This window comes from Eulemur rufifrons, chromosome 18, assembly GCF_041146395.1.
Source record: "Eulemur rufifrons isolate Redbay chromosome 18, OSU_ERuf_1, whole genome shotgun sequence".
Lineage (NCBI taxonomy): Eukaryota > Metazoa > Chordata > Mammalia > Primates > Lemuridae > Eulemur > Eulemur rufifrons.
In genome coordinates this window covers 28125780-28153392 of record NC_091000.1, presented here as the reverse complement: position 1 = coordinate 28153392, position 27613 = coordinate 28125780, and the positions used below count along the sequence as shown (strand labels likewise).

The following is a 27613-nucleotide window of genomic DNA, read 5'->3' as shown; positions in this document are numbered from 1 at the left end:
TGAGAACCTAAGGTAAAGAAAGACAGGAGTCCCCTCTCCTTGGCTTTTCCTGCATGTTGCATGATGGGGATCGGAGACAGATTTAAGGTTCAGTTTAGAGGTCTGTCGCTCCGCACTGTCACCCCTCCGCCGCTCCTTAGCAAGTTTTCAGCCTTTTATATTTAATCCCAGCTTTCAGAAGAGGTTTGGTTGACTTGGGAAGGGTTTAATAATTGCTAATTGAGAACTTATCTAAAGATGGCGGGGAGGATGAGGGGAAAAAGAAACACAAGGGAGAAGTAAAGAGATTAGTTGGGCCAAGGCAAAAGAAACTTAAGTGGGCTGAGTGCTGTGGCTCACACCTGTAATCCCAGCACTTTGGGAGGCTGAGGTGGGAGGATCACTTGAGCCCAGGAGTTCGAGGTTACAGTGAGCTGTGATTGTGTCCCTGCACTCCCTGGGCGACAGAGCGAGACTGTGTCTCTAAGAACAAGAAACTAAGTGCGTGCACTAGAGAAATGGTCAAAAGAGAAGGAAAACCAGAAACGTGATCCTTAGTACCGGGGAAGCTTTCTCAGGTTGATGAGTCTCCTGAATAGCAGATTAGATGTCGCTGTCCTACGCCAGCATTCAGCAGCCTGCTTCTCCTGTGCTGATTTTAACCACCTACGAGCAGTCGCCTTTGAGAGAAGCGGTAGTGGGTGCAGAAGCTGATAAAGGAGGCATGTGGCTTTAGGTGGAGACGTGTGTATGTGAATCCTGCATTTGCTGTGAAGGAGCCCGCCTGGATCCAGGAAGCAGAGCAGAAAGGGGACAAGTCAGTTTGCTAGAGGAAAAAGTAGCCCAAGAAAGTTTTGGGGAAAGGGGAAGGGCGCATGGTAGCAAGCATTTGATGTGATATCATGGTAAGGTCAGACTTGGCTTTCACTTCTGGTAAAAAGGAACGAGAAACTGGTGATACATCCCAGATGCTTAAGTAAAAATATTTATGCTTTTAGAAGGGATAAGCTACAAAAGATATTTGGCATATAACCCCCATCTTAGAAGGCCTATATTGTTATTGTCAACAAGAGTGGATTTATTCCTCACTGAAACAAAAGTTTCACACACATTTCACCTTCATTCTAGGATCTAGTTCTATATTTAGCTACAAAATTAATTTTTATCTGAAGCAAAAGGTGGTCATTTGTGAATAGGGATATTTCCCTTCATATAGCTAAGGAACTGATCTGATCATTAAGAAAAAAACAAAATATGAGCTGAAAATGTAGGCCCACCTACAGTTCCTAATTTCCATCATCAATAATGATAATGAGAGCAAACATTTATGAGCACCTACTATATGCCAAGCACCGTTGAATCATGCTACCTGAGAGAAGTTCTGATAAAAATGAGTGAAGACCAGGTGCTGTGGCTCACGCCTATAATCCTAGCACGCTGGGTGGCCTAGGTGGGAAGATTGCTTGAACTCAGGAGTTCCAAACCAGCCCGACCAAGAGCAAAGACCCCATCTCTACTAAAAATAGAAAAATTAGCCAGGCATGGTGGTGCGCTCCTGTAGTCCTAACCTCTCAGAAGACTGAGGCAGTAGGATTGCTTGAGCCCAGGAGTTTAAGGTTGCAGTGAACTGTGATGACGCCACTGCACTCTAGCCCAGGCGACAGAGTGAGACTCTACCTCAAAAAAAAAAAAAAAAAAAAAAGAAGTGGAAATTTTAAGATGTGTAGAGAGGATGATCTCTAATTGTTTCCAGATTCCTTTGTGCAGGTTACTAAGGTGTGTATGGTGTGGAGTCAGGAGCTGTATTTACTGTAACAAAAGTGGAATTGAGGAAACTCTTTGAGGTCTGTATTTCTTCTAAAACTATCTTTATCCCAGTTTGTCCCCAAGTCTTCTCGAGGTAAGGAAAGACCTGGGCCACTTCTATGTTTTGAAGTCACCAGGTAGATTTGCAAAATGAAGAAATGCCAATAAGGTTAAAAACAAAAAGCAGTGTTTTTATTTTTTAAAATGCAGTGCAGAGTAATTATACTGTTTATGAGATAAACATAGGCCATATTAGGAATATTAATTGATAATGGACTTAGAGCAGTCTAATAACAGGGCGCAATTTAAAGCTGTAAAATAGATGCTATCTTTCAATCCTGTCAGGGTTTCTCAGCGGCTCTGTGTAAAACCTTATAGGAAGAATATATCAAAAATCTAAACTCACAGGTCATTGTGGATGTGAGGCCCAGGGTCACTTGGCCTTAGGCTTGGCCCGACCCCGCATCCCTACCAGGTGTGAGCCTCCTCCTAGATTTGTTTCCTCGAAGAAACTAGTTCTCAGCCACAATCTCTAAATATATAAAGTACCAATTCCAGATTTCTAAATGTTGCTGTTTTTCTTTCTGCTTCCCATGTCCTCCCCTGAGTCCTAGCCTGAGTCCTAGCCTCTTCAGACCCCACCACGGCAGCTGGGCAGGCTTCTGCTCATGGGAATGTGGTGCAGGCAGCCCTCTTCTGGGAGCCTCAGCGGCACGTGGTCGGAGCTGGTTTGCCCACAGACAGGTTCAGTGGTCAGGAATCCGGCACAGTAGCCTCTGCAGGGCGGCAAGAGCAGGGGGACACAGGACAGGCAGCTTCCTAGAAGTGGCTCTTCTCAGGCAGTGCATGCTGGTCTCCCTCAGCCACCGTCCCAAGGCCACGGAGGGTCTGGAGATGCTGGAGGAGGTGCCGAGCCTTCACTGTATAGCATGCCCTGAGCACCCAGCTTTCCTTCCCTTCCTCCTGTCCTGTAGTGTTTGTTGCAGAGAACTCCATTTGGCAGCACCGTGGTGCTCTTGTCTATTAATGGAAACATTGGCCTGTCTCCCAGTATAACACAAGATAGGCCTATGCATCAGTTATGCAATCTTTGCTTTGATGACTTCATCATCAGAAAGGGTGGGAGAAATGAGAGAAAGGTTCAGGTTGGGGGAAACAGTAGCTCAGAAGAAAAAAAAAAAAAATCTTCCTAGAAGCTAAAGGGAGCTGAGGCTGCTCCTCCTCCCTAATTTTAAATCAAGAAAAGAAAGGTAGCAAACATATGGGTAAAAACCCTAATGGTGCAGCTGACAGACCACTTACAGTCCATGCATCCTTACAGCGGCCAATTGGATGCCCTTTGGATGCTTGTTGTTATGGGGCAGTTTTCACAGCCCCGGTGCTTCGGGTTTTCTTACAGCCCCATGGAAAAGACAACCTGTGGAGCCAAATGGCAGTTTTCACCCACCTCTCTGGTTCTTGAACTCCGGATGCCTGGCTGGTTCTGGCCATGCCCTAGGGGCGGTTTCAGGCCAAGAATGGAGAAAAGCCATGGAGAGCAGGGTGGTGCCACAAAGGGCCAGCTTGTCCAAGTGGATCAAAGAAGTCTTGGAAGATGGTCAGTGCCTTTCAGAGCCTTCTCTGGAGTTGGGAGCTCTTTGTTGAAGCAATGGAAAGCCAGCCTTGTTCCCGAACCTTAGCCAAATCCAGTTGTTCATGCCAGGTCCAGGTCCTGAAAGGGGAGCTGCCTTTTAGGCATGTCTAGTGCACCCTCCAGAGCGTAAGGAGGGCTCGGGTAGAAATAGTCCAGGTCCCAGACATAACCAGCGCTCTTCTTGAACTCTGCACTTCATTCGTGTCAGTTTAGATGTATTCTTAATGAGTTTTAAAAAAATAATATTTATTTATTAAAGGTAATTATGTTCATTATAGAAATTTGAAAGAGTATAAAAATAAAAATCACTTGTAATCCTTATTTATAAAAGACTATTTGGTGACTACTGTAGAGACTGCTTTTTTCCCCCCTCTCTTAACTATATATTGTAAGCTTCTTTCTATGTGATTAGACAGTCTGAGAAGGCATGATTTTTATTGGCTACCTAGTATTCATGGTATGGATGTACCATAATTTATTTAATCAAGCTCCTATTGTTGCACACTAATGAACTTTTAACCAATTTAGAGTTTCTTTGGTGGTAGAATTAATCACAAGAAAGGGATCAAAAGCACTCTATAATTTACATCAAGGGCAGAGGAAAAGCATAATTCTCAAAGTTATGTTTCTACTGCAGGGACCTATGGTAACTATGTTCAAAGGGCTGATAAGGAAAAATGGTATTTTTGTTGTTTTTACCCCCAAGAATGTCCTTGAAAGCTGACCCTCCTGTGGCTGGTGGCACTCTCACATTTTGCACTGAACCGCCAACTTTTTAACCCTTCTTTAATATTCAGCAGATGATCTGCTCAGCAGCTTGAAGAAGCAGTCCATTAAAAGGCCATCTTTTTTTGTCCTCTCCAGTCATACCTGATACTGGTTTAGGCTAGAATTCATCACAAACAATTGCCCATTAAGTTCAGCAAATATTTATTTTGTTGCATCTATGGACCCAGCTCTGTGCTGGGTGCTGGGAAGACTCATAGTCGGGATCCCCAAGGAACTAAAGACCTTGCCAGGAATGACACCATAAGGACATCATCCTGCCAGAAAATTATAACTTGTAAGCATTTGGAAAGTTAGAACTTTCTAACTCTCCCATGTTACTTAGTAAGAGTCTATAGGGCGTACAATCATGTATATATCATGAGCATGGAAAATATGTTACTGCATATGGGGAAAAAAGCTGGGAGGAAATGGAAAACACATCAAAATATTAACAGTGGTTATCTTTGAGTGTTAAAAATGAGTATTGCCTTTTTTTGACTTTTGACTTTTTTTTCTTTCTATACTTTTCTGCATTGTTTTTCCAATTTTCCCCAGCAGTTGGGAGGCAGGAGGAAGAATCAGCAAAATGTATATTTTTAAAATAGTTCCTTTATCAAATGTCTAGGTAGAGACTCCATTCGGCTCTTGAAAACCTAGAAAGAAAACCAAGTTTAAAGTCTCAGTCCCCATGGTTGTAGGAACTAAGCTACAAGTAGCTTAGCCTTCCTGTCAAGGGGGCCCAGGGTGAACAAAAGAGTATACCAATAATTTTAAGAACCACAAGTTGTTTGCTATGTGGTCAGGGGGTGCCAGTCACCTGGCCCATGGTGGAGCCCAGTTTCTACCCAGGCCTGTGGGGTTCCCCCAGTGGAAACTCCTTTTTAGAGGTCTCTCAAGAACTTTGCACAAGAACCCATCTACAGCTTTAGCACTAGGTTCCTGTGGTTTCAGTGATAAGCTTCCTCAATTGATAAACTCTGCCTCAAACGCAATTATCTTAGGGACACAACCATCACACTTCACAAAACAAACCTTTTAATCCAAACTTTTTCAGTAATCTGCTGAGACAAAGGAGTTTAGATGGGGTGGGCCATTGTGGAGCTGTGCTATGAATTTATTGTAAGCACCTCTTCGAACTTTCTAACAGTGAAAAACTGTTCTGGAAAAAGAAAGTCTGTAAAAGAAGCCACTCTCCCGAAACCAAATTTCTACCCTGACACTTGATCAACCTCAAAGAGAATTCTAAGGTTTTATTTCATTTTGTTTCTTCCTTCCACTTATGGTTGAATGGTCTAATCTTATGCCCTTTCTTTAAATGTCAAAGTTGATACCGCAGAGGCATCCCAATTTTGGGTATCAGCCAACATATAAAAAATGATGTATATTTTTGTGCTCTTTCAGTTTCATCCTTTGATCCCAATAGAGTTTCTACCTTTTTATTCTATCTCCATTCCTCTCCCTGCCCCCTTCCTATTTCTTTTTATTCCAGTGTCCTCCTGGGTGGTCTGCTCAATTTAGACCAGAAGCATGTTATGGTCAGTGGAAAAGTCAGAATCCCAAAGACACCACCACCAGCTGTGGGTCATCAGACAAGTTACTTAACGTCTCAGAGACTTGGGTTTTTTCAATCAACAAAATGAGTTTAAGAATACAGGTGAAAGCACCTAGCACAGAATTTTGCCTATAGTGGGTGTCCCATAAGTGTTACTTGTCTTCTTCCATTGTTACCATCTGTTCTTCTCCATATTTGAAGAAGCCTTTCCAACCAGAGACTTTCCTCAAATCATGGCTTTCCATAGTTCTACCTTATTATCACATGAGGGGAAGTCCAGTAATGGTTGATGCTCCCTTAGCAAGGGAGTGAGATGGAATGCACCCCTCCTCAGTATTGTCTGCTCCTCAGCCTCCACAGCAGAGTCGCAACTACTGTCTGTCCTGGAAGCAGCATGGCCTTGGGCTTCTTTTCAGAATTCTTGGGTTGCATTGCAAACATCACTGACTGGCCTGAACAACTTTCTGAAAAATTTGAGAGTTTTGTTCCAAATGCGATACTTAAGCAACTCAGCACTCTGACTTGATTTTGAAAGTGCAGGTTTGAATCTAATCAGGGCACAGGTTGTAGTCAGTTCCCATTAGCCAGGATTATTTGCCCCAGTGATTCTCAAACTATGGGGCATTGTAATCACCTGGAGAGCTTGTTAAAACAGCCTCAGAGCTGCTGATTCCGTAGACCTGGGGTGGAGCCTGGGAATTTGCATTTCTAATAAACTCCCAGGTGATGCTAATGCTTCTGATCCTGGAACCACACTTTGAGAAGCCCTGATTTATTCCCTTACTGTTCCCAAATTGCCCATACTGGAGATGGGGAAAGTTGTAGAATCTTCTTAGCCATTTCTTTTCTATCGCACTTCATTAACTATGTCATCTCCAAAGTTTCCACTGTCAAGAAGGCGTCTTATGGACGTGATTTTCATTTCAGGGGGCGGGGCTGAGCTGGAGAGGTCAAATGGCTTGCCTGAGCCTCAGGGAGTCACAGCCAGGCACCTCCGTTCAGCCCCCACCGTGGGTGTTAGATTGGCCCTTGGTGCTCACTGACACGAAACTGCTGAACTCTTGCCCGGCAGGTGTGATGTTAGCCTTCACCTTTGATAGACTTCCGCCTTCTGAAACTTAAAACTTGAGTAGTACCTTGTGAAGGAGAAAGCCTCCGGATATTGGTCATAGATTGGACGTTAGAAGCCTTTTGATATATGGAATTTAGTCGAAATTGCGTTTGGGCTAAAGATTCATTTAATTTTTTAAATATGACTTGACCCAGAGTTCAGCATGTGTGTGAAAAGCAGATTTGTTTTCTGGGACATGATTTATTGATAAACATTGATTTATCTTTGATCTACCACCCTCGTCCCTGTCCCCACGCCCTCTCTGGCCACCAGCACACAGCGGGTGGCCGGGGCTGGGAAATGCGCCCGCCGGAGCGCGCCGCAGCCCCCGGGCTCCCGAGCCTCGCTCGGGCCAAGGACCTCCAGGGCCCCCGGGGGTTCGCTCGAGCCCCGCCGCGCCCGGGCTACCGCGTCGGCCTCTTTGTTAGGGCCGCCCGCGCGGAGAGGCACTCCAGGGCCTGCGGAGCGCGCGGGGCCCACTCCTGACTGCTTAGTCGCAGCCCCTAAGGGCTTGTAAGCATATAGGCTCGAGTCGAGAGGCTGAAGTAGGCCCCAGGGGACTTTTTAACTAAAATCCTAAATTTCATTTAGGCGGCTCGTAGGCCAAGCGATCGCTCCTCCCCGGCCCCTCCCCGCGCCGGCTTTGTGCAGCCCGGGGTTCGAGGAGCCGCATCCCTCTCGGACTGTCAGCCCCCGGCGCTGGTTTACGCCGCCCTCCCGCCCCTCTGCGGTCGCCACTGTCCCCCACCACCGCCTCCCGCTCCCGGCCCTTCCGCTTCCTTCCATGTCCTCTTCCCGCGCCCTCCCCCACCTGGAATCGCCCTCCCCTCGGGCCGGGAGAAAAGTCGGTAATAAGAAACCAGTTCGGTGTCAGTCGGAGAGAGGGGGGAGATAACCCCAGAGATACACGGCAATGGAGAGAGAACTCATTTTGTGTAAAGAGGGCCTCGAGTCACCAGGGAATTCCTGGATTGTCTCAGGCTGTCGTGTGTGATGTCCATCACGCCGTGCGAACACCATCTGCTCGGTATTATGCTCTCAGTTGCCAGGCTACCTGCTGTACGCGGTAACACTTGACTGCCTGGCTCCGCGTTCGCGGCGCTGGCCCAGACGCGCGGGGCGGGGGGACGCGCCGGGGGAGGGACGCGAGTCATGATTAAGCCATCTGCAAGGGGAGGGGCGCGGCGGGCTGCCGGCCCGAGCACCGGGCTGACACCACCATCTGCTGGGGCAGAGCGAGAACAGCAGCCGCTCCCTCTTCCCCCCACGAGGAACGCCTGAAAAAGGCTGAAGCCCTGGGCATCCTCAAGCCAGTCGTCTACAAAGTCCCCGTCGCCCCAGTGTCATCGCCCGCAGCAGCCTTTTGTGATTGCCCCCCAGCCCCGAGAAGCCTGCAGTCTTTGGCTCGCCGCCAGCAACCCCAGCCCCTCTCACCCAAACACTATGCACGTTCTTGAAAACACGTTAGAGAAATAAAGCTTCCCTACTCACAGATGTATAAATAAACAGCTGGCTGTTCTTGGGAGATATTTTTATCACAGCTGTTTTTTTTGAAGTCGAAAACTGCCTCTTTGGGCGAGGTAAGGGTGTTTTTTACACCTCCCACCTCACTCTAGCCTTTAGAAAATTGCTGAAATAATCTTTTCCCTGGAGGGAAAGATATGTAAAATAGGTTCATTGGTTTTGATTTCTTTTTCCTCTCTTTATTTTACTGAAGAGTGAGAGGGTTTGGAGAGTAATGAAGATCTATGAAGCCAATAGGATTTTTGAGGGGAAGAAACTGTATTAAGATTCTTGGGAGAAAGCAAGGGAGGTCGTTGGGAAGGGAGTGGAGTGGAGAACAAACCAGTAATTAAAACTAAAAATACTGCATCATTTGGCTCCAAGGCATTACATTTCGCATGACGAAAGCTCAGCCTGGTTTTCTCTAATTGCACAACGCAGTGTGTGTCCTTCTTAGAAACAAGAGTGGTGGCTTGCAATCCTGAAATTTGACAGACTATTTCTCATTAAGCTCTCATAGACTGGAGGTTAAAAGAAGCGTTGGAATAAGAAGCAGTTAGTGGCCTCAACCAGCTGAATTTGTAAGGCGAGTTACTTGGTGCATCTTCACACTTCGGAATCTACACCTGGGGCTGGGGCTGTCTCTCACCCACTGTTCCATGCAGCAGCCTTGTTGGAAAGTACTAAAGATGGGGAGGGAATCATTTGGGGAAATATATAATCCTGGGAAGTAATAACCTGACTGTCCCTTTGGGAGGGTTTTTTTCATACTGTGCTTTTGAAGTATTTCTTTTTGTCCCAGGAAGACAGGGGCAAAAAGTGGTTTGATGTATCATCAATCATTATCCCACTTGCCTCTCCGTTTCTTTCCCTGGTGGAGAGAAGGCTTGGAAAGCAACACCTCACTCCTTACACTTCTGGGTACACTCCCCAGCTGTGCAGGGCTGGTCACACAAGGTAAGAATATCTCAAAACACACAAAGATAAACAGGGCCAGCCCAGACCAGTCCTCTCAGAAAATCAAGCCAAAGAATACTTCATCTTCCCTTGGGTCCCATTTTCTTTCCAACTCTCTTCCTCCTTATCAAAACTGAAGAGTATCAAATAGACTGAGATACACAGAAAAAAACTATCTGTATTTTTGCTGATTGGCTATTTATATTTCAGTATGAATTCGTTTGTTAAAGTGTTAAGTCAATCAGCCACTTGTCTCTAAAGGTAGCAAGAAACAGCTTTATCCCATTGGAAGGAAGGGCTTGGAAAACAGGTAGCAAGTATTTGGGGGAAAAGGGAAGACCCTGAAATATCTAGACCCCAGCAAGGGTCAGTCATAAAGTAAACTTTTTGGTAGCATAAAGGTTCCTGGCATTTTTAAGCTCTTTTTATTAACATCAAAAATATTTCAGGTGGAGTGTGGTGGTTCACGCCTATACTCTTAGCACTTTGGGAGGCTAAGACGGGAGGACTGCTTGAGGCCAGGACTTTGAGGTTGCAGTGAGCTACGATCACGCCTACTACGCTCCAGCCTGGGCAACAGAGTGAGACGCTGCCTCAAAAAAAGAAAAAGAAAAAAATCCATAGCTTTCCATCTAATAATTGTCCATTTACAAAGAAAATATAAAGACAAAAACTTTTATTAACTTGAACTACAGCACTTACATATAAAAAACAGAACACAGTGCATTTATGAGAGACACACCATATATTTGGTGTACAGGTAATTCTCAGGTGCACACTTGGCACCACGAACCCACGGTCTGGGAAAGGCCTGAGCTAGTGGAAGGAATTCTGGATTTAGAATCAAAATTAGCGTTCTCATCCTGTAGGTTATGGGTCTTCCATTTACTAGCTGTATGACCTGGACTAATGCACCAACTAACCAGCACTTCTTTAGTTTTTTTTGTTGTTGTTGTTTCTAGGGTGAGACAGTAGTGTTTTGTTTGGGGTTTTTTGTTTGTTTGTTTTGTTTGTTTTGTTTTGTTTGGGTAGATAAAGGGAGGGAAGAAGAGCAACTGAAGATGCAGTTCAGGTAACTCCTAGGAGCATGAGTGGTTCAAAGACACCAGACCATAGAGGGAAGGGAGGGCTTTGTGGGGACTCAAAGCCAGGACTCTCTCTCTAGGAGAAACAGAAACTTCAACTAGATGCTTTGAGAGGAAACAGCCAGCATGTTTAACAATGTCTATATTGAAAAGGTAGCAAAGCAAAAGAGAAGATAAAGATTAAAATCCAGTTTGGATTAAAAAATTTTTTTAAATAATTATAGTTATTCACATTCAATTCTTATTTAGGTCTCATAATAGTGACTCACAAAATGACTATGTATGTCCTTATATGTGTGCCCATTTAATTGATGTCCACTCCTCTATGTTCAGATTAATTGCTTGAAATGTTAATGAGTTAGAAGGAATATTTCTGCAGAATGTTCCGACAATACTTTTCACTGCCAGGTGTGCTTGATAAAAGAACAGGAACGGAGGCGTCTAGAAACTGAATCTTACCGTCACACACCGATTCTTCCCATCGGCATTTTTTCCCTAATAGTCTACACTGGCTGGCTCTGAGCACAGTCTTCCCTTCTGAGCACATTCTCTAATAAGTTACTTGGGCTGTGTGGGATTAAGTCTTTGCCACTTTACCTCCTATTCCCTGAGGACCAGTCCTTAAAAGTTGCCATCGTTTGACTGACTGACACGTAATTATAGGATCGAGGGACCCAATCCGACCCCCCACATATAAATTGTCCCAGACATATGAGACTCAATTCTAGTTTTAAAGATGTTGGGCGATGACCTAGCATCGGTCAGTGTAAACCGTTCCCGATGCTTACTGTCAACAGCTCAGGATTTTTTAAAACACATAGAGTTCTCAAATGTTGCAATTAATTAGAATTCTATCACAGATCTGTTGATTAATAAATTCCAGCAGTCTTCTGTAAATGTCTCTCTTACTTGCTAAGAAGACGTCTGTTTTGGCCAAGTAGACTGTAAGGAATAAGGATTAACAGGTAAGGTCAGGATGTCTCTCGCATTCCAGACTTAAGGTGACCTCAGCCTGAGGGCTTGTTCCCTTTCCTTAGAGGAACATAGATGTTGGTTGACAACCCAGTCCACATCCATGCATTCATCAGTCCCATGCAAAACAAACTGGACTTGGCCTCAGATTTCCCAGAGCCATGCTGTCTTACTGTCCTCTTATAGCCTCTCCAATTCTGCTCAGGTTTATGGCCAGGTTTGAGGCTGTTTCTATGGAAATGTGGTATATGCCACTCAGAACCCCTTGGGTGCACAAGCTGGGACCTCTGCCCCGTTCCCCCTCTGCAGGGGCTTCCCTTTAAATGGCCATGGGTCTCCATGGGGAATCACTACATGTCTCTCTCTTCTCTTCTTGTCGTCCCAGGAGCAGCACCCGGTCGGGATTCCCCGGACCACAGGCCCCATGCAGTCTTCTGTGCCGCCAGGCTCCGGTGGCATGGTCTCCGGAGCCAGTCCCTCAGGCCCGGGCTTCCTGGGCAGCCAGCCCCAGGCCGCCATCATGAAACAGATGCTCATGGATCAGCGGGCCCAGTTGATGGAGCAGCAGAAGCAACAGTTCCTGCGGGAGCAAAGGCAGCAACAGCAGCAGCAGCAGATTCTGGCCGAGCAGGTAACACACCCCTTGGCGCGATTCACTCCTTCAGCCAGCATTTATTGAGCACCTGCTGTCCGCAAGGGAGTCGTGGTTCACATCCTCCATCAAGATGCTCACAAGTCTAGCATTTCCCAGGATCACAAAAGAACCTGCAGAATTTATACCTTTCCATTCGTTAGGCTTTTTCCTGTAAAGAATTAGTTTGTTCTTAAAAGACAGGCTTCAGCCATCAATTTGAAGATTCATTTGCCAGAGACATTTCTCTGATGCAAGCCTGACTCCTTTTCTTCTGATTTCTGGTGCAGGGGTCTGTGTAATCAGCACACGGGGGCGGGGGGTTGTCTCACACTCTTCATAAGCCCCAGTATTTCTAGGAGGAAGGAAAAAATACAATTCAGAGAACTTTGTGTCTTGGAGGAAAGTGACAGGAGGGAGGGATTGAGGAGAATTCTGTAGACTTGGTCATGAACAATGGACCAGGAACAATAGCCGAACAATAGGGCCCACAGAACTACCTGGAAACCTGAACCAGGGGTCACAGAGAGGGTGCAAACTTAAGAAAATTCCCAACAGCTTTTAAAACAGCCCAGGAAAGCTGTGCATTAAAGGAAGGCCAAACACAAATACAGCTTTACCTTAGGCATCTTTGTCCACCCTCGCCATATAATTCCTCTGGCTTTGAAAGAAAGCCTTCCCTGTGGACTGCTCCTGTAGGTTTCGATTTGTTTTGTTTTCAGAGATGCCCACGCCTGATTTAGTATTATCCCGAGGAAAGGCCTGAGGCTGTCCACAAGAGATCCCCAGACGGCTCCTGTGAGGTCTGCAAGGGGATCTCGCACAGCAGCCTCTCTGCACGGGAGGTACGAGGTTGTCATATAAGGCTCAAAGCCCAACATAGCTCTGCATCGCCGTTATTCTAAATAGGATCATAGTTTTGGAAATTTACCAAGCATTCACCGCCACATGGATGCAAGATACTGTGTAGGACACAGGCACGTGGAGGTCCCTGCTAACCAAGAACAGCAGTTCAAAGTGACACCAGTCATCCCCCAAAGAGAAAAATGGTACTGTTGAGCACAATTCGCTTATGTTCCCTTTTTTGCTTTTGTTCCTGAACAGCTGTGTAATTATCTCCCTTTTTACCAAGGTCAGTCAGCCGCCTGGCAGCTATTGTACAAACAAACCTCTATCCCTCTCACCTGCAAAAGGTGTGTGACAAGGAATCATGCTAATCTCTCTGAGGCAGTGATAAATGGAGCTGCCTCGGGCAGCTGGGCTCTGTAAATCATCTCAACCAAGCCCCAGGAAATTTCAGGTGTGCCTGATATTTCTGAGTGATGATTTTTGATATGTGTGCTATGACCAAGGCACAAAGTGAAGTCAGGGGAATCACGCAGAGCTCAGCCGTGCCACCCCGGCGGTGTTCCCACAGGGCAAGGCCAGCCCCACCCTGGGGAGCCAGGAGGGAGGTGGTGGAGTGTGAGACCAGAAGCATCAAAAGGATGCCCAGAGGCAGGTGAGAGATTGGGTGAGACCCCTCAATCCAGGACTCCAAGAGATACAGGCTCCTTGGAAGAGGTGGGGGCAACGGGAAGCTGTGACTTGAGTATAATCCCTTAGCAATTCTGTGTACTAAGAGATGATGAGGGACCAGGGTAAGATCACTTTTCTCAGGGTCAGAATTTGTCCATTCTTGTGCTTGTGATGTGATTTTGGAAAAAATCACTCACCCTCCCTCTGCATCTGCAAGGTTAAGTTTTAACGATTTCCCAGCCTTCCTCACATCGCTGTTTTAAGGATCACAGGAGGTAACGTGCGTAAAGTCTTTGGAAGCTGTACTCTCTGCACAGATGTATGTGGGGACCTGTCACGTGACCCTGGTGTCAGGGAGTGTTGTGTGGGAGCTGCAGCCAAGTCAGTGTCGCATCTTACCTGCACCTGGAGACGGTGCTTATCCGTGCAGGTTCCCCTAGGGGGCTACAAGTGGGAAGCGCTCAGCTTTGTGTTTGGAGAGCGAATATTGCCACATCAACACCAAGCTGATGATCTTGGTCCCTGCAGCATTGAAAATGTCCTAACACTTTCAATTTTGGAAACAGCATGTTGGGTTTCCTGAAAGGACATGTGAGGAGAAACAGAAGGATTGGGGATCTGCGTATCTTTGGGAACTTTAAAATGATTCCCAGTAGACTTGGAAATCAGAGCGAGCAGGTTGAAAGCAGGCGTGAATTAACATTTGATGCCTTGTTCTCAGAGTGTGGAGCGTGTCACCTCTCACCCATTCACAAAGGTTCCACAGAACTGAGAATTTTAGATCTGAAAGAAACATTCCAGATCATGAAGTCACTTTACCAATGAGGAAACTGAGGCCAGGGAGCTTATGTGATTTTTCTGAGACCACAGAACTGGAGAGAGGCAGAGACAGGATGGAACCCAGGACTCCTGACTCCAGGCCACACCCTCAATCCACCACGTGAGCTGCCCGGGGCTCTTTCCTAGTTGTAAGTGAGGCAGATCGATTCTTATATAACAGGGGAAGTTTGCGGAGAAGCTTTTAAATGCTCAGCTTACTCTTAATAACGCCCTTATATTGCTGCCTAAAAGATTTGCATGGTTTCTTTCTTTTTTTTTTTTTTTTTTTTTTTGAGACAGAGTCTCACTTTGTTGCCCGGGCTAGAGTGCCGTGGCATCAGCCTAGCTCACAGCAACCTCAAACTCCTGGGCTCAAGCGATCCTCCTGCCTCAGCCTCCCGAGTAGCTGGGACTACAGGCATGCACCACCATGCCCGGCTAATTTTTTTCTATATATATTTTTAGCTGTCCAAACCATTTCTTTCTATTTTTTTAGTAGAGATGGGGTCTTGCTCTTGCTCAGGCTGGTCTCAAATTCCTGACCTCAAGCGATGCTCCCGCCTCGGCCTCCCAGAGTGCTAGGATTTTGCACGGTTTCTTGTCTACACTTTAATGGTCTACACAGTCAATTAATTTCAACAGCTTTCTGCAGAACTCTATGGTAGGCACCACAGGATGGGCTCAACAGAGCAGAAGCTGTTTTTATCCTTTGGTTGCCAGAATGCTGGTTGGCCTTGTAGAGAAAGAGAAAAAGAAAAAAAGAAAAAGATAATTATAGAGCTGCCCAGGAACAAGCACAAGAGAAAAAAATAGAAATAAACACATGCGTTAAGTGGTCAATGTGTGTTATTTTTATAATGAACACTCTAAAGAGCAGGGACCTTGTTGTATGTTCTTTATAGCCCTTGCAGATGAAAGGTGCCTAATGAATATTCAGCAGCTGCAGGAAGCAGGTTAAACGACATCCCGAAGGTCACGCAGCTACTTGACGACAGACCTAGAACTAACCTCTTCCTCTGCTCTTTCCACCTCACTCTTATTTTCTTTCCCTTTGCACATGCAGCCTGATAATGATAATAGCCTTCCCGGTGTATCGGTAACAAGGCTAACGGTGCAGAATCCCCGTGAGTGGGAGAAGAAAGACTAAATCGCAGGCCTCCTGGTATATGTGGAATCCCGTGTGGTTTCCTCAATGCTGAATAGTTTACGTGTAGAAATGTATTTTACAGGCAATGTGGCTTCATGGGAGTAACGCTGGCCTTTTCTTACGGCCTCTGAGGAGCCCATCGTCCTATGCCCAAAGCATCTACTTAGGTCATTAAAAAGTATTTGCTTGTCCCTTCAAGCTTGGTCCCCACAGTGCTAAGGAAAGCATGCAGGCTGACGCTGGAAATCCAAGTCAAAACTTCCTCCCTCCCTCGGTATGCATTCCTTGAGAGCCAGCAAGTCACACGTCAGAAACACACGTAGATGGTCACCAAAAGGCCAGTGCAGGAATGTTCATAGCAGCCGTATTCATAACAGCCCAAAACTGGGAACACCCTAAATGGCCGTCGCTGGTAGAATGGGTAAATCAATCGTGGTATGTTCATACGACGGAATATCATTCAGCAGTGAGAAGGAACAGGCAAGTGTACACATCAGTGTGGCTGAATCTCACATACAGTGCCGAGTGCAAGAAGCCAGACACAAAAGCAGCACTGTGTGAATCCTTTTCTACAAAGTACAGATGCGGATCTGACCCATCTGTGTTGCTGAAGTCAGGACAGCGGTGTCCCTGGGCCAAGGGAGGGTGATGGCTGGAAGGGGCCCGAGGGCTTCCTGGCCATGTTCTGTCCTGGCTGTCTGAGGTGTGTTCATTTTGTGAAAATCCATCCAACTGTGTACTTAGACTTTGTGCACTTGGCTGTATGCGTGTTATTCTTTGACACAAAGTTTAACTTGGGGGCTATGGGACAAACCCTGCCTTCCTCAGAACTGCCAGGATATTTAACTGCTTGCTCTCCCCCATCTCACTCCCCGCCCCTCTTGTCCTCTTCCCAGCAGTTGCAGCAATCACATTTGCCCCGGCAGCACCTCCAGCAGCAGCGGAATCCGTACCCAGTGCAGCAGGTCAATCAGTTTCAAGGTGAGGCCAGTGCAAACCTCTTCCATGTATACGTTCCAGTTGCCAAGTGTGAGTGAGTGTGTAGCTAGGGGCATTGCCGTACATGCTGTATTTGTGTCCAGGTCATACTCAAAGTATTTAACAACTGGTGGGAAAAAGAGTCCCAACCAATCAGAATGTGTTCCTGGAGGGCTCCTATTGTGCCAGACATTAACCTTTGGGTCACTGAGAGGTCCTAGTGGGGCCAGGGAGGGGTCAGGGTAGCTGTTCTTTAACAAAGGTACAGAGTATTTCAGTAGTTTAACAACCAGTAAGGACAGACAGTGTCTTGGCCCACTGTCAGCCTTGCTTATGTTTAGATTGTCATCTTAGTGACCACAGGGGCAAAAATCTTATACCACATCATTCTTATGTTTTTTTGGGTCCATCCAATCCATCTCTGAGTCAGCAATATTTTCCCCTTAAATTTCTTGATAAACAACTCAATAACCCATTTCACCACAGTTGATCTGATTGGCCATGCAGTCGATCGAATTTAGTCGTTAAGGTCACAAAACTTCATAGCCAGATTACAAGTTGCAGGATATACTATCATCCTGTGTTTTTTGATTTAAAAAAAAAAAAAAAACCCATAGATAAAATTAAGCTTAAAACAAAGAATTGAAACATTTCTAGGGATTCCCCCCAGATCTTTCAGGTTTCCCCACAGAAACCATTCATTTCATTCTTCAGTGCATCGTGCTATTGATCTTAAGCCACAAAAACTTAACTCATCATCAAAATTCCCATAGTTTTCTTTCTTAAAGAAAGGCAGAAAATATGGAGACATATTTGCTGCCCAGAAATCAATAGCCGCATCAGGAAGACAAAAACATGCTTCAGTTATTTGCCAAGGTGCCAGGTTTAACAAGGTTAGACTGTTCTTATCTGGTTTCTCATCACAGTTCCAGGTGGGATCGAATTTGCTTATAATAGCAATTGGCCCCCATGCTGCATCTTCTTTAAATGTCCAGGAAAAAAAAAAAAAAAACCTATTTTTCTTTTTTTCATAGACTTACTCACGAGCAGGGACATAGAAAAATCCATTTTTTGTGCACCTCCTAGCCATTTACAGCATTGACTTGTGTGGGAAATTTCCCGGGAACACATAAGGAAGGGCTCACTCAAATGCCTAATTAAGGCTGAATGACTTGGCATTGATACTCTGGCCAACTTTTAAACAGTGTTATTAAAACCGTGTTCGCAATCTGCCGAGAGAAGTCATCATTGCCGATTTGAAGGAATGGACTTTGCTGCAGAAATGCATAAAGTTCATTGCCAAGTAGCAAGTAACAGGACGATTTCTTTTTCTAGCTCAGGAAGCTGGCCAGTTTGCACTGACATGTTATGATTCAGAGAATCTGGAGCATGTGGAGCTACAGAGTGGATCCAAAATATGTCCCATCTGTCAAAATAGCTGCTTAGCAGAAGCGATGGCCTTTAACCTCTCAAATCCTACTCAAGTCTTAAGGGAAATTAGTCTAATGGGCTTTATTGATAGTATTCTCTACCGAGCCATGTTCCACTTCAACAAATAGAATATGCAAAGTGACCAGCCATTTCTTCTTAATTTAGCCCAAGAGGTGAATTTCCTCTCACCTCCAAAGAAAATGGTATCTCATTGGTTGAGGACGGTATCATATCCATAAGAGGGAGAAATAATTTGCTTCTGAAGTATAAACAAAAATAACATCAGGGTGTGTTAAGTGGAAAGTCAGCTATAAAAACACATGTACAGGATGATCCCAAGTTTTGTGTATCTGTCTATTTATATATAAATAAAAGAATAGTTAGCAATGGTCATCTCTGGATGGTGAGAATTCGGGTAACTTTAATTTTTGTCTTTGTGCTTTTTAATACTTTCCAAATTTTTCACAATCAGAAAAAATTTGTATGTTACAATCAGAAAAATAATAAATATTTAATAAAAATGATTATTATCAGAGTAGATCCTTTCACAAAGAAGAATTTTGTCATTCCCAGAGAAAATTCCAACAACTTGTTACAGTATGTTACAGTATATGGCCTATGGAGAAGAGTGAGTGGTGTGTCCCCTTTTTTTCCCCTGTAGGCTCTCCCCAGGACATAGCAGCTGTGAGAAGCCAAGCAGCCCTCCAGAGCATGCGAACGTCACGGTTGATGGCACAGAACACAGGCATGATGGGAATGGGAGCCTCCCAGAACCCGGGGACAATGGCCACGGCAGCAGCCCAGTCGGAGATAGGACTGGCCCCTTATAGCACCACGCCTACCAGCCAGCCTGGAATGTACAGTATGAGCACAGGAATGACCCAAATGTTGCAGCACCCAAACCAAAGTGGCATGAGCATCACACACAACCAAGCCCAGGGACCGAGGCAGCCTGCCTCTGGGCAAGGGGTTGGCATGGTGAGTGGTTTCAGTCAGAGCATGCTGGTGAACTCAGCCATCACCCAGCAGCACCAGCAGATGAAGGGGCCAGTCGGCCAGGCCTTGCCTAGGCCCCAGGCCCCTCCGAGGCTTCAGAGCATTATGGGAACAGTCCAGCAAGGAGCACAAAGCTGGCAACAGAGGAGCTTGCAGGGGATGCCTGGGAGGACTAGTGGAGAATTAGGACCATTCAACAATGGCACCAGCTACCCACTTCAAGCTGGCCAGCCGAGACTGACCAAGCAACACTTCCCACAGGGACTGAGCCAGTCAGTCGTGGACGCTAACACAGGCGCGGTGAGAACACTCAACCCAGCTGCCATGGGCCGGCAGATGATGCCAGCACTCCCGGGGCAGCAAGGCACCAGCCAGGCAAGGCCGATGGTCCTGTCTGGCCTGAGCCAGGGTGTCCCTGGCATGCCAGCATTCAGCCAGCCCCCGGCACAGCCACAGATGCCCAGTGGCAGCTTTGCTCCCGGCAGCCAGAGCCAAGCCTATGAGCGGAACCCTCCTCAGGACATGTCATACAATTACAGTGGCGAGGGAGCCGGGGCTTCCTTCCCTGGCCTCCCGGACAGTGCAGACCTTGTGGACTCCATCATCAAAGGCGGGCCAGGGGATGAGTGGATGCAGGAGCTGGATGAATTGTTTGGTAACCCCTAGTCAAGAGGGGCCCCCAGGAGCCACAAGTCTAGTGGTTAAAGCTTAAGAAGTGAAAAAGAAACAGGATGTTGGCTCATCCTTGTTTTTTGTTTTTTTGACCCACGTAAACTGAGCAAAACTGCAGCTGGCTGACGGTGGAAGATCCAGGTGCCAATCCACAGTCCCGCTGGGCCTCATTTCACCTGATTTTCACACAGCAACCGAGACGAGACACCATGCAGATCCCTGCTGCGAGAGGAAGCCACAGGAGGGGCCAGCGGGGAAGATGCAGCCAGCCAGAGCCCCTGCTCGGCACTCCCTGTGATGGCCTGGACCCGTCAGCGCTGCTCCAGCCAAGAGGGACTGTTGCCCAAGCGAGGTGTCCAGGAGCCCCTCCTGCCCCAAGTCCGGGGACTGCAGCTTTGGAGACACAAAAGAGGCAGAGCCTCAGCCAGGGAGAGCCCCACAGAGGCTGCTGGGTGGTGGCACAGGCCAAGTGCACAGGTCAGAGTGCACCGAACCCTGGGTGGGAAGAGGCGGAAGGCTTCAAGACATGCTACTGTGTTTGGAGGGTAGGCACAAAAACCAGCGAGATGTTCACAAGGAGATGACAAGGGTCCTGCTGGGCCATCTGTCTCCTGCCACGTGGTGACCCCTGGGAACTGCGGAGGTGTTGCTGCTGGTACCTGACAAGAATAGCCAACTGAGTCTGGAGAAGGGGCAGTCCGGCAGTCTAGGGTGCTGCCTTCTGTGGGGGACCATGGTGGCATCACTCCAGGTTGGGCTGCAGTCTCCTGGGGGCCTGGTGCAATACCAATGCTTGCAGGTAGCTCACATCTGCTTCGGGGGCCGCAGGGTGGAGAGACCCCAGCCGGCTTCCGAGTGTCTGCCAGCCCGACTGCCCTTGTCCTCCACCGCAGCCTGCCCTTGCTTCTCCTCACAGACAATCCAAGGAGAAGGGACACTTTTGTCTTTCAGGAGCCCAGGCAGAGTCCAAATAAATGCAAGAAGAACTTAGGCAATGCCTGAAATGCAAAGGCGACACTGGCATTTTCTTTCCCTCCATGTGTGGAGTTGAATGAGTATCTCCGCCTGGAACTGAGAGCGTGGCTCTGATGTGTGGGCATCAGGTTCATGGGAGCCACATCTGATGCTTCTGGTGTCCCCAGGCAGGAGTGGTCTGGCGGTTGTTCGTTCCAGCTCCCTCCGGGAAAATCCCAGGGGCGATGCTCTAAAAATCAGCCTTGCCCATCATCCCTACTCATCGGAAAGACAAACCTAAAACCCACATGGAAGAGCTAAAACATCAGTTGCTCCACCTTACAAATTTGGATGATCAAAGGTGGGGAGATATGGTTCCTTTCCTATGGGCAAAGTGATCCACTTCAAAAGCTCTGTACAGTTGTTCTCTTTGTAATTCACTCCCATCAGCCCTAAGTGAAATCTGTCGGAAGGAATCGACAGTGTCCACTGTAGCCAGGCTAGTCTCTGTGGTCCTTGCCTCCCCTCCCACCGCCCCCTCTTGGAAGCCATAGGCCTAAGTGTTGTCCTAAGTAAGAGTGGCCTGTACTTTTCTCCTGTCCCCTCCTCCCTCCGGGTCCTAAATAGTGGCTCCCTTCTGTGCTCACGCAGTAGCACTGGAGCATGTGAGGGCTGGACGGGTGCCCCTGGGGAGTCCTGAGAATGCCAGTTCCAGTGGAAGTCTGGGGCCGGGGGGCTTGGGGAGGAAGCAGGTGGGCAAACAAGGCCCTTGACTTGCTCTCCACATACCCAGGGTTCTAGATCTGCTCAGCAAGGGGCAGGATGGGAGGCCAGGGGTGCCAGGAGGGTGAGCTCCCAGGCAGGGGCTATGTGCCCTCTCCAAACAGGTGGCAGCAGGGTGCCCCGAAACTCCCTGAACTAGGGAGGGATGCCACCAGGGAAACTCTGAATGGAAACAGATGGAAACCAAAAACAACAAAAAAAAAGGAAACAGACAAGACGACACAGAATACACAATACCTTTTCCCTGAAAGGTACAGGAAATAAATGCATAAGCAATGGTGAGAAACTGGAAGGGGCTGACGGAGAGAGAGGCGGGGGCTCCATTATCTTTTAAAAGCTTCCTCCAAATGCTCAGTACTGGGACCAACTAATAGAGAGGTAGATTTTAATAAAGTTGTTTTGTTTCTGTTTTGTTTTTACTACGGTGCTGATGTATATGTAATGTCTAAAAAAAAAAAAAAGGTTATTTGTACATAAGTTTTTACAATACTGCAGATATCACTGGGTCTACTATCTGTAAAAAATATACATATAAATATATATATACTGTTTGTTTAAAATAGAGTATTTTTATTTCATTCCTTAACTCATCACAGCAGTGGTATTGCACTTCAGATGACATCTAATTACTAATTTGTACCGTACGACCTATGGCAACTTGCTCCATTTTATTCAGATTTTTCTAGTTTTCTGTTTTTACCTTGTACATTGAGCATTGTTTATTTCCTTTGAAGAAATGTACAGAACTCTGAAATGTAGAAATGAAGTGATGTTGACATACCACTTTTAAAGAAAAAAAAATAAAAGATCATTATCTGAATCAATCCAAAGTATAGTTTATTTTAGGATCCTCACTGGATCCCCAACCTTAATTAAGCAGATATATTATTCCTCAGTTTTAACTGATTAACTGCAGTTCTTTTCTCAAAATTTTAGTATCATTATTTAGACATTTATTTACCAGTAGAGATCAATCATTCCTGGTCTTTTGAATTCAACCACGCAACTGAAACTTGCTAAATTTGCTGCAGCACTCTAAAGACTATGGCAAAGAGAAGGGAGGAAAGTCAACTTCACAAGGAACATGCTGTAGTCCCTTTGTACATTCCGTACCATAACAATTCAGTTTTCATTGGCTCACAATTCGGAAGACTTCAAAAAATGATAGTGAAGTTTTTATGCAAGATAAAGAAAAATCAAGGAATATATTAGGGCTGGGTGCAGTGACTCACGCCTATAATCCTAGGACTCTGGGAGGCCAAGTAGGGGGGATTGCTTGAGGTCAGGATTTCAAGACCAGCTTGAGCAAGAGTGAGACCCCTGTCTCTACTAAAAATAGAAAAAAGTAGCCAGGGTTGCGGTGGCACACACCTGTAGTCCCAGCTACTCGGGAGGCTGAGGCAGGAGGATTGCTTGAGCCCAGGAGTTTGAGGTTGCTGTGAGCTAGGCTGACGCCATGGCACTCTAGCTCGGGCAACAGAGTGAGGCTGTCTCTAAAAAAACATAAAAATAAAAATAAAGGAATGCATTAGGATAAAGCAATAAAGGGGCCTTGCCCCACTGTAGCAGACAGTCAGTAAACCCCTCTCCCCCAGGAGCGCCTCCCTCACCGCTACCAGGCCCCACTCCAGCTCTCAAAGCCTGGCCATGCCTGCGCCCACCACAGAGTTGAAAGTGCTTAGAAGTTTATACCCCTCCAGATCGACTGTAGCCAATAGTTCCCTGGTGCAGGAGTGGAAAGGCCCAGTTAACTTGACAAACTCTGAGATGTACTTTTGCTCCAGAGCTCCCCGGCAGGACCAGGCGGAGGCTGGGACTTGGCTGAAAGTTGCGCCCTGGCTTGGCTTCTTCCCTGTCTCTGTCCTGTTTCCCCCACTCCCCCTTCCCTTCTCCTCTCGAGAGCCCTTTGTTAATAAGTCACATACATGTGAATTCACCTCGCCACTTCTAGGAGACCTGACCTAAGACTCTCCATCCAACTTTAAAATCTTAGTCACACAACATGTTTCAAAACTGGGTTAAGCAGAAAAATAGGCCACAGAATAAAGTCATCATCAAAAGTAGGCCCAAAACAAAGGTGAGTTTTAGTATCTGAAAACCAAAAGAATGAATTTAACTGTGGAAGAAGAGGCCAGCCCTACCCCTGTGGTTCCAGACTGGGTGGCAGGTAACACCATGGCGGAAACAACGTGGCACTGGGCTTTGTCCCTATATATGGACTCAGCACTGTCCCAGATGACGCGAGATAGAAAATGAAATGGTTCATGGGTGGAGGGAGGGCGCAGGGGGAGGCTGATAATAGAAGTGAAAACAGGAAGCACTGGGAAGGGTTGATTACTCCTCCAAGTCCCGATTAATTCAAGCCACATTTTTTATACTAAAATTTGTTCGGGCCGGGCGCGGTGGCTCACGCCTGTAATCCTAGCTCTCTGGGAGGCCGAGGTGGGCGGATCGTTTGAGCTCAGGAGTTCGAGACCAGCCTGAGCAAGAGCGAGACCCCATCTCTACTAAAAATAGAAAGAAATTATATGGACAGCTAAAAATACATATAGAAAAAATTAGCCGGGCATGGTGGTGCATGCCTGTAGTCCCAGCTACTCGGGAGGCTGAGACAGGAGGATCGCTTGAGCCCAGGAGTTTGAGGTTGCTGTGAGCTAGGCTGACGCCACGGCACTCACTCTAGCCCGGGCAACAGAGTGAGACTCTGTCTCAAAAAAAAAAAAAATAAATAAAATAAAATAAAATAAAATTTGTTCGGTACTCAATGAATGAAATACTTTTTTCCTTTAAAACGAGTTCTTATGTGTAATCTTACCTTTAAAAAATCCTGGTGCAGTAAGTGTGTGACGGGGGCAGGAGAAGAGAATACACATCTGTCTAGGAAGTCAGTAGCCATCCGCCCCAGTGAGAAAGCAGTATTTCATTGCTGATAGATTAAGGAACATTCAAAAGCATTTTCTGCCTCTGACCATTGTTTTCAAAGAAGACTGAGTCTGGAAAGAAAGGGTGAAAAACAAATGACCTGATATTTTTCTTTATTAATGGCTTCCTGGGCCACACCCCGCCTACCTCCAACCCGTAAAAGTAGGAGAGGAAAAATACCTGGGAAGGGAGCAGAGCTACCGCTTTGGGTAACTAGTCCTTTATTGTTTTATTTTCTTTTTGATTTTTTTCCCCTCTTCTTTTCTCTTCAGTTCTCTCCTTGATTCTCTTTTCTTCTTGGTGTAAGTTTAAGGACATTAGAGTCCCACACTAATGTCCTGCGAACAAGCTGCCATAGAGACCTGCCTCATTTCATGCAACACGTGGCAGTCATCACTGCAATTTGCACACCTGCGGGCCGTGTCCCTGCCCACGTGCAGGACAGCTGCCGGGCCAGCATTAATGGCTGCAGATCCATCAGTACCCCAGGATCCCAAATCAAACCTACAGTGCTCAACACAAAAAAATCTTCAGAGCTACCAAGAACCTGACTTTAGGTTTTAACTTCTCTTCCTCAAATTTTTAAACTTTTTATTATGAATGAACATTTTCAAATGGCCGGGAAAGTAGAAAGAATAGTGCAGTGACTACCTATTCATTTATCAACCAGATTTAATCATTGTTAACACTTTGCCACAAATGTTTCAATATATTTTTTGCAGAACCATTTCAAAGTAAGTTATACATCCTACCACTTCACCTCTCCAAGCCTCGGCACGCAGCTCCAAATCAGGGCATTCTCTTCCTTAGCCACAATATCATTACCGCACCTAACACAATTACCATTAATTCCCTAATATCATCTAATTCCTGTTCTATAGTCAAAGCATCCCAATTATCTCACAGATGTCTTCCAAAGATGTTTTTTCTAACCACGATTAGATGAAGGATCTCACATTGCCGTTTGGTTTCTATGCCTCTTAAGATTCCCAATGTAGAAAAATTCTTCTCCATCCCTTTTTTCGTGACATCGACTTTCTGAGGCAATGAATCTAACTTCTAAAAGTGAAACTGGTCGATTTACTAATATACAAAAAATTTATAGATAACTGTCAAACTGATCAGAAACTCACACCTCTCTGTCCAACGTTTGCTCCCTGTAGCCAAATATAATAAGAATTCAAATAATCAAAAGGTTGCCTGGTGACAATGGAATTAGAACAAAGGAAATAAAATCTAGGGTTCCAATGTTTAAAGTTACAAAGCTTTCACAGCCTGATACACCCACTGCTCTTTCCACATGTTGTTTAACCAAACCGGGTGGGCTATGTGTGTGGTTTTCACACTGCAGAATCAATTTAAGCACAAAATGGAAATGTTTAAAAATCTTCCAAGTGTAAGATTTGGAAAGATTTTCCCCACTTCCAGATGACATGATTATGCAATAATTATGCTTTAGGGTCAAAAATTTGCACTCTCCCTTTATTATCTTTAATGTATAAAACAATTAAAATGCCATCATACAAGTCACCATCATAACTGGTCACAATACTAAGTAAAAAGACCATATAATCATAGCATTTCAGAGTGGGTATTAGCCCCATTTTACCTATGAATAAACTGAGGCAGAGAGCTTCGAAGTGTTGGGGTACCAGGGCCAGCAAGTGATAAGACAGGATAGATCATCTCACCTGGAGTCTTCATGTCTTTGCTCCCAGACTTCTTATTGATGGGGTGCCTTGTCCAAAGTCAAACAGCCAACAAGTGGGAGAACGTGAGCTGCCATCCAGATGTCCCTGTTCCCAGGCCAGTGTACTTTGGGGCATTTAATACTGTTCTGCTATTTGGGATGCAGGAGGTCATGTCTTCTCCCCTAGTATTCTGGAAACACTAGCGTTTTAATGTCTTTATTTATTTTTCTATTACTCACAGCCTTTGTAACTACAAAAAAGAAAAGTCCCATTAAACAGCTTTTGACAATGCCCACACCAGATTCAAGGCCGCCCCATTTTCTTTGGAAACATTGACAGAGGGCTCTTTTCCTGATGTTACAATGTGTTGTGTATGCTCATCATTAATCCCATTTTCCTAAGGTCTTTGAAGGCCGAGAGGTAGAATCATGCCCATTTTACAGACGAAGGAGACGAAGAAGAGTCCTCCTCGTGCCAGACAGTGACTGCACGTGGAAGCCACAGCAGCCGCCTGGCTGTGCTGCACGTGCTGCGTCACCCCCCGCACTCTGGGTGGTGCAGGGTGTGCAGTGGAACCCAGCCCAGATCCCACAGCACGAGCAGGACCCTCCTCCCTCTGCCCAGGGGAGAATATTCCCTTAGCACTGGTCCCTGGGTGGTTCCTTGAAATGATACATTTTTTTTTTCCTTTTCCTTTTTTTTTCTTGTAAAGTACATTTTCACAGCCAGATTCATGTTGTGCTATTAGTTGATGACTCCCTTCTCTGGCTACTCTGAGTGTTTACCTGACCTCCCCCACAGGCAGCCATCTGTTGCTTTCCTGCAGGCAACGAAGGGGCCTTGGCCGGCTTGTCAGCATCTGCCTGGAGCTTTCCATGGAGACAGAAGCAGTCTCAGAGGCAGGCCATGTTGGTGGCCCACAGGAGGCCCAGCACACACATCAGGCTGCTCATGATTTCAGCAGCATGTACTTCTAAAACCAGGGTTCAACACGGATATACCTGCCCCAACCAAATTTCAGTTCTTCAATAGGAAACATATTCTCTAAAGGGTGTTTTTCTACAAAGCCATTTCAAGAAAAACAGAATAAAGACTTTTATTTATTTATTTATTTATTTAACTAATAGACACCACATTACCTTCCGGGTGTAAACAGCTTCTGCAAGCATTAACGTAAAGGGAAGAGAAAAAGTTAGAAGTTCCGCCTCAGTTTCTTGGCAATGTTGAGGTCTAGATATTCATCCAGAAAGCTGTTTGCAATTCCCAGGGCTCCCAGGACAGTCAACAAGGCCAAAATCCCCAGACTTAACCGGAAACCAGTGATCCTACGAGTGGACACAAGGGAGAGAAGTGACAAACTGGGCTGTGATGAAGAAGCTGGGAGTCCTGACACAGGCTGCTCATTGCTCATGGTACCCAGAACTTCCGTGTTTTTGCCATTTGAAAATTTTGGTTCGTCATATAGATTCAAGGGGTTGCCTAGCCATGGAAGTGTATGGGCTTCCTTGAACACTGATAGGATTAGCAAGGCTGGGCAGGATATTTCCTTGGTAACCTTCTGGAGACAATGCAGAAGTTTTGCAAGGATTTAGAGAGCCCACACTCAGTGTGCACTTTTATACCTGCGTTTTCCCATCTCACACCTACTTGTGTGCGGCCTGGCAATTCTTGGCCTCAGGCAGCATGGATCATTTTTGCCAGCACA

At 46.1% G+C, this 27613-nt stretch overlaps 2 protein-coding genes across 2 annotated transcripts in view; one reads left to right on the top strand and one right to left on the bottom strand.

The window, feature by feature from the left end:
• Nucleotides 1–22119, top strand: part of MAML3 (mastermind like transcriptional coactivator 3) — a 387493-nt gene extending 365374 nt beyond the window's left edge. The window contains exons 3-5 of the mRNA XM_069493616.1: nucleotides 11752–11997; nucleotides 16378–16462; nucleotides 18552–22119. Coding sequence (XP_069349717.1) covers nucleotides 11752–11997; nucleotides 16378–16462; nucleotides 18552–19552 — 1332 coding nt within the window. The 3' untranslated portion in view covers nucleotides 19553–22119. The remainder of the gene's footprint in view (nucleotides 1–11751; nucleotides 11998–16377; nucleotides 16463–18551) is intronic.
• A 3567-nt stretch (nucleotides 22120–25686) lies between these two features.
• MGST2 (microsomal glutathione S-transferase 2) overlaps nucleotides 25687–27613 on the bottom strand; it is a 28958-nt gene continuing 27031 nt past the window's right edge. Inside the window, exon 5 of the mRNA XM_069493618.1 lies at nucleotides 25687–27233. Coding sequence (XP_069349719.1) covers nucleotides 27101–27233 — 133 coding nt within the window. The 3' untranslated portion in view covers nucleotides 25687–27100. The remainder of the gene's footprint in view (nucleotides 27234–27613) is intronic.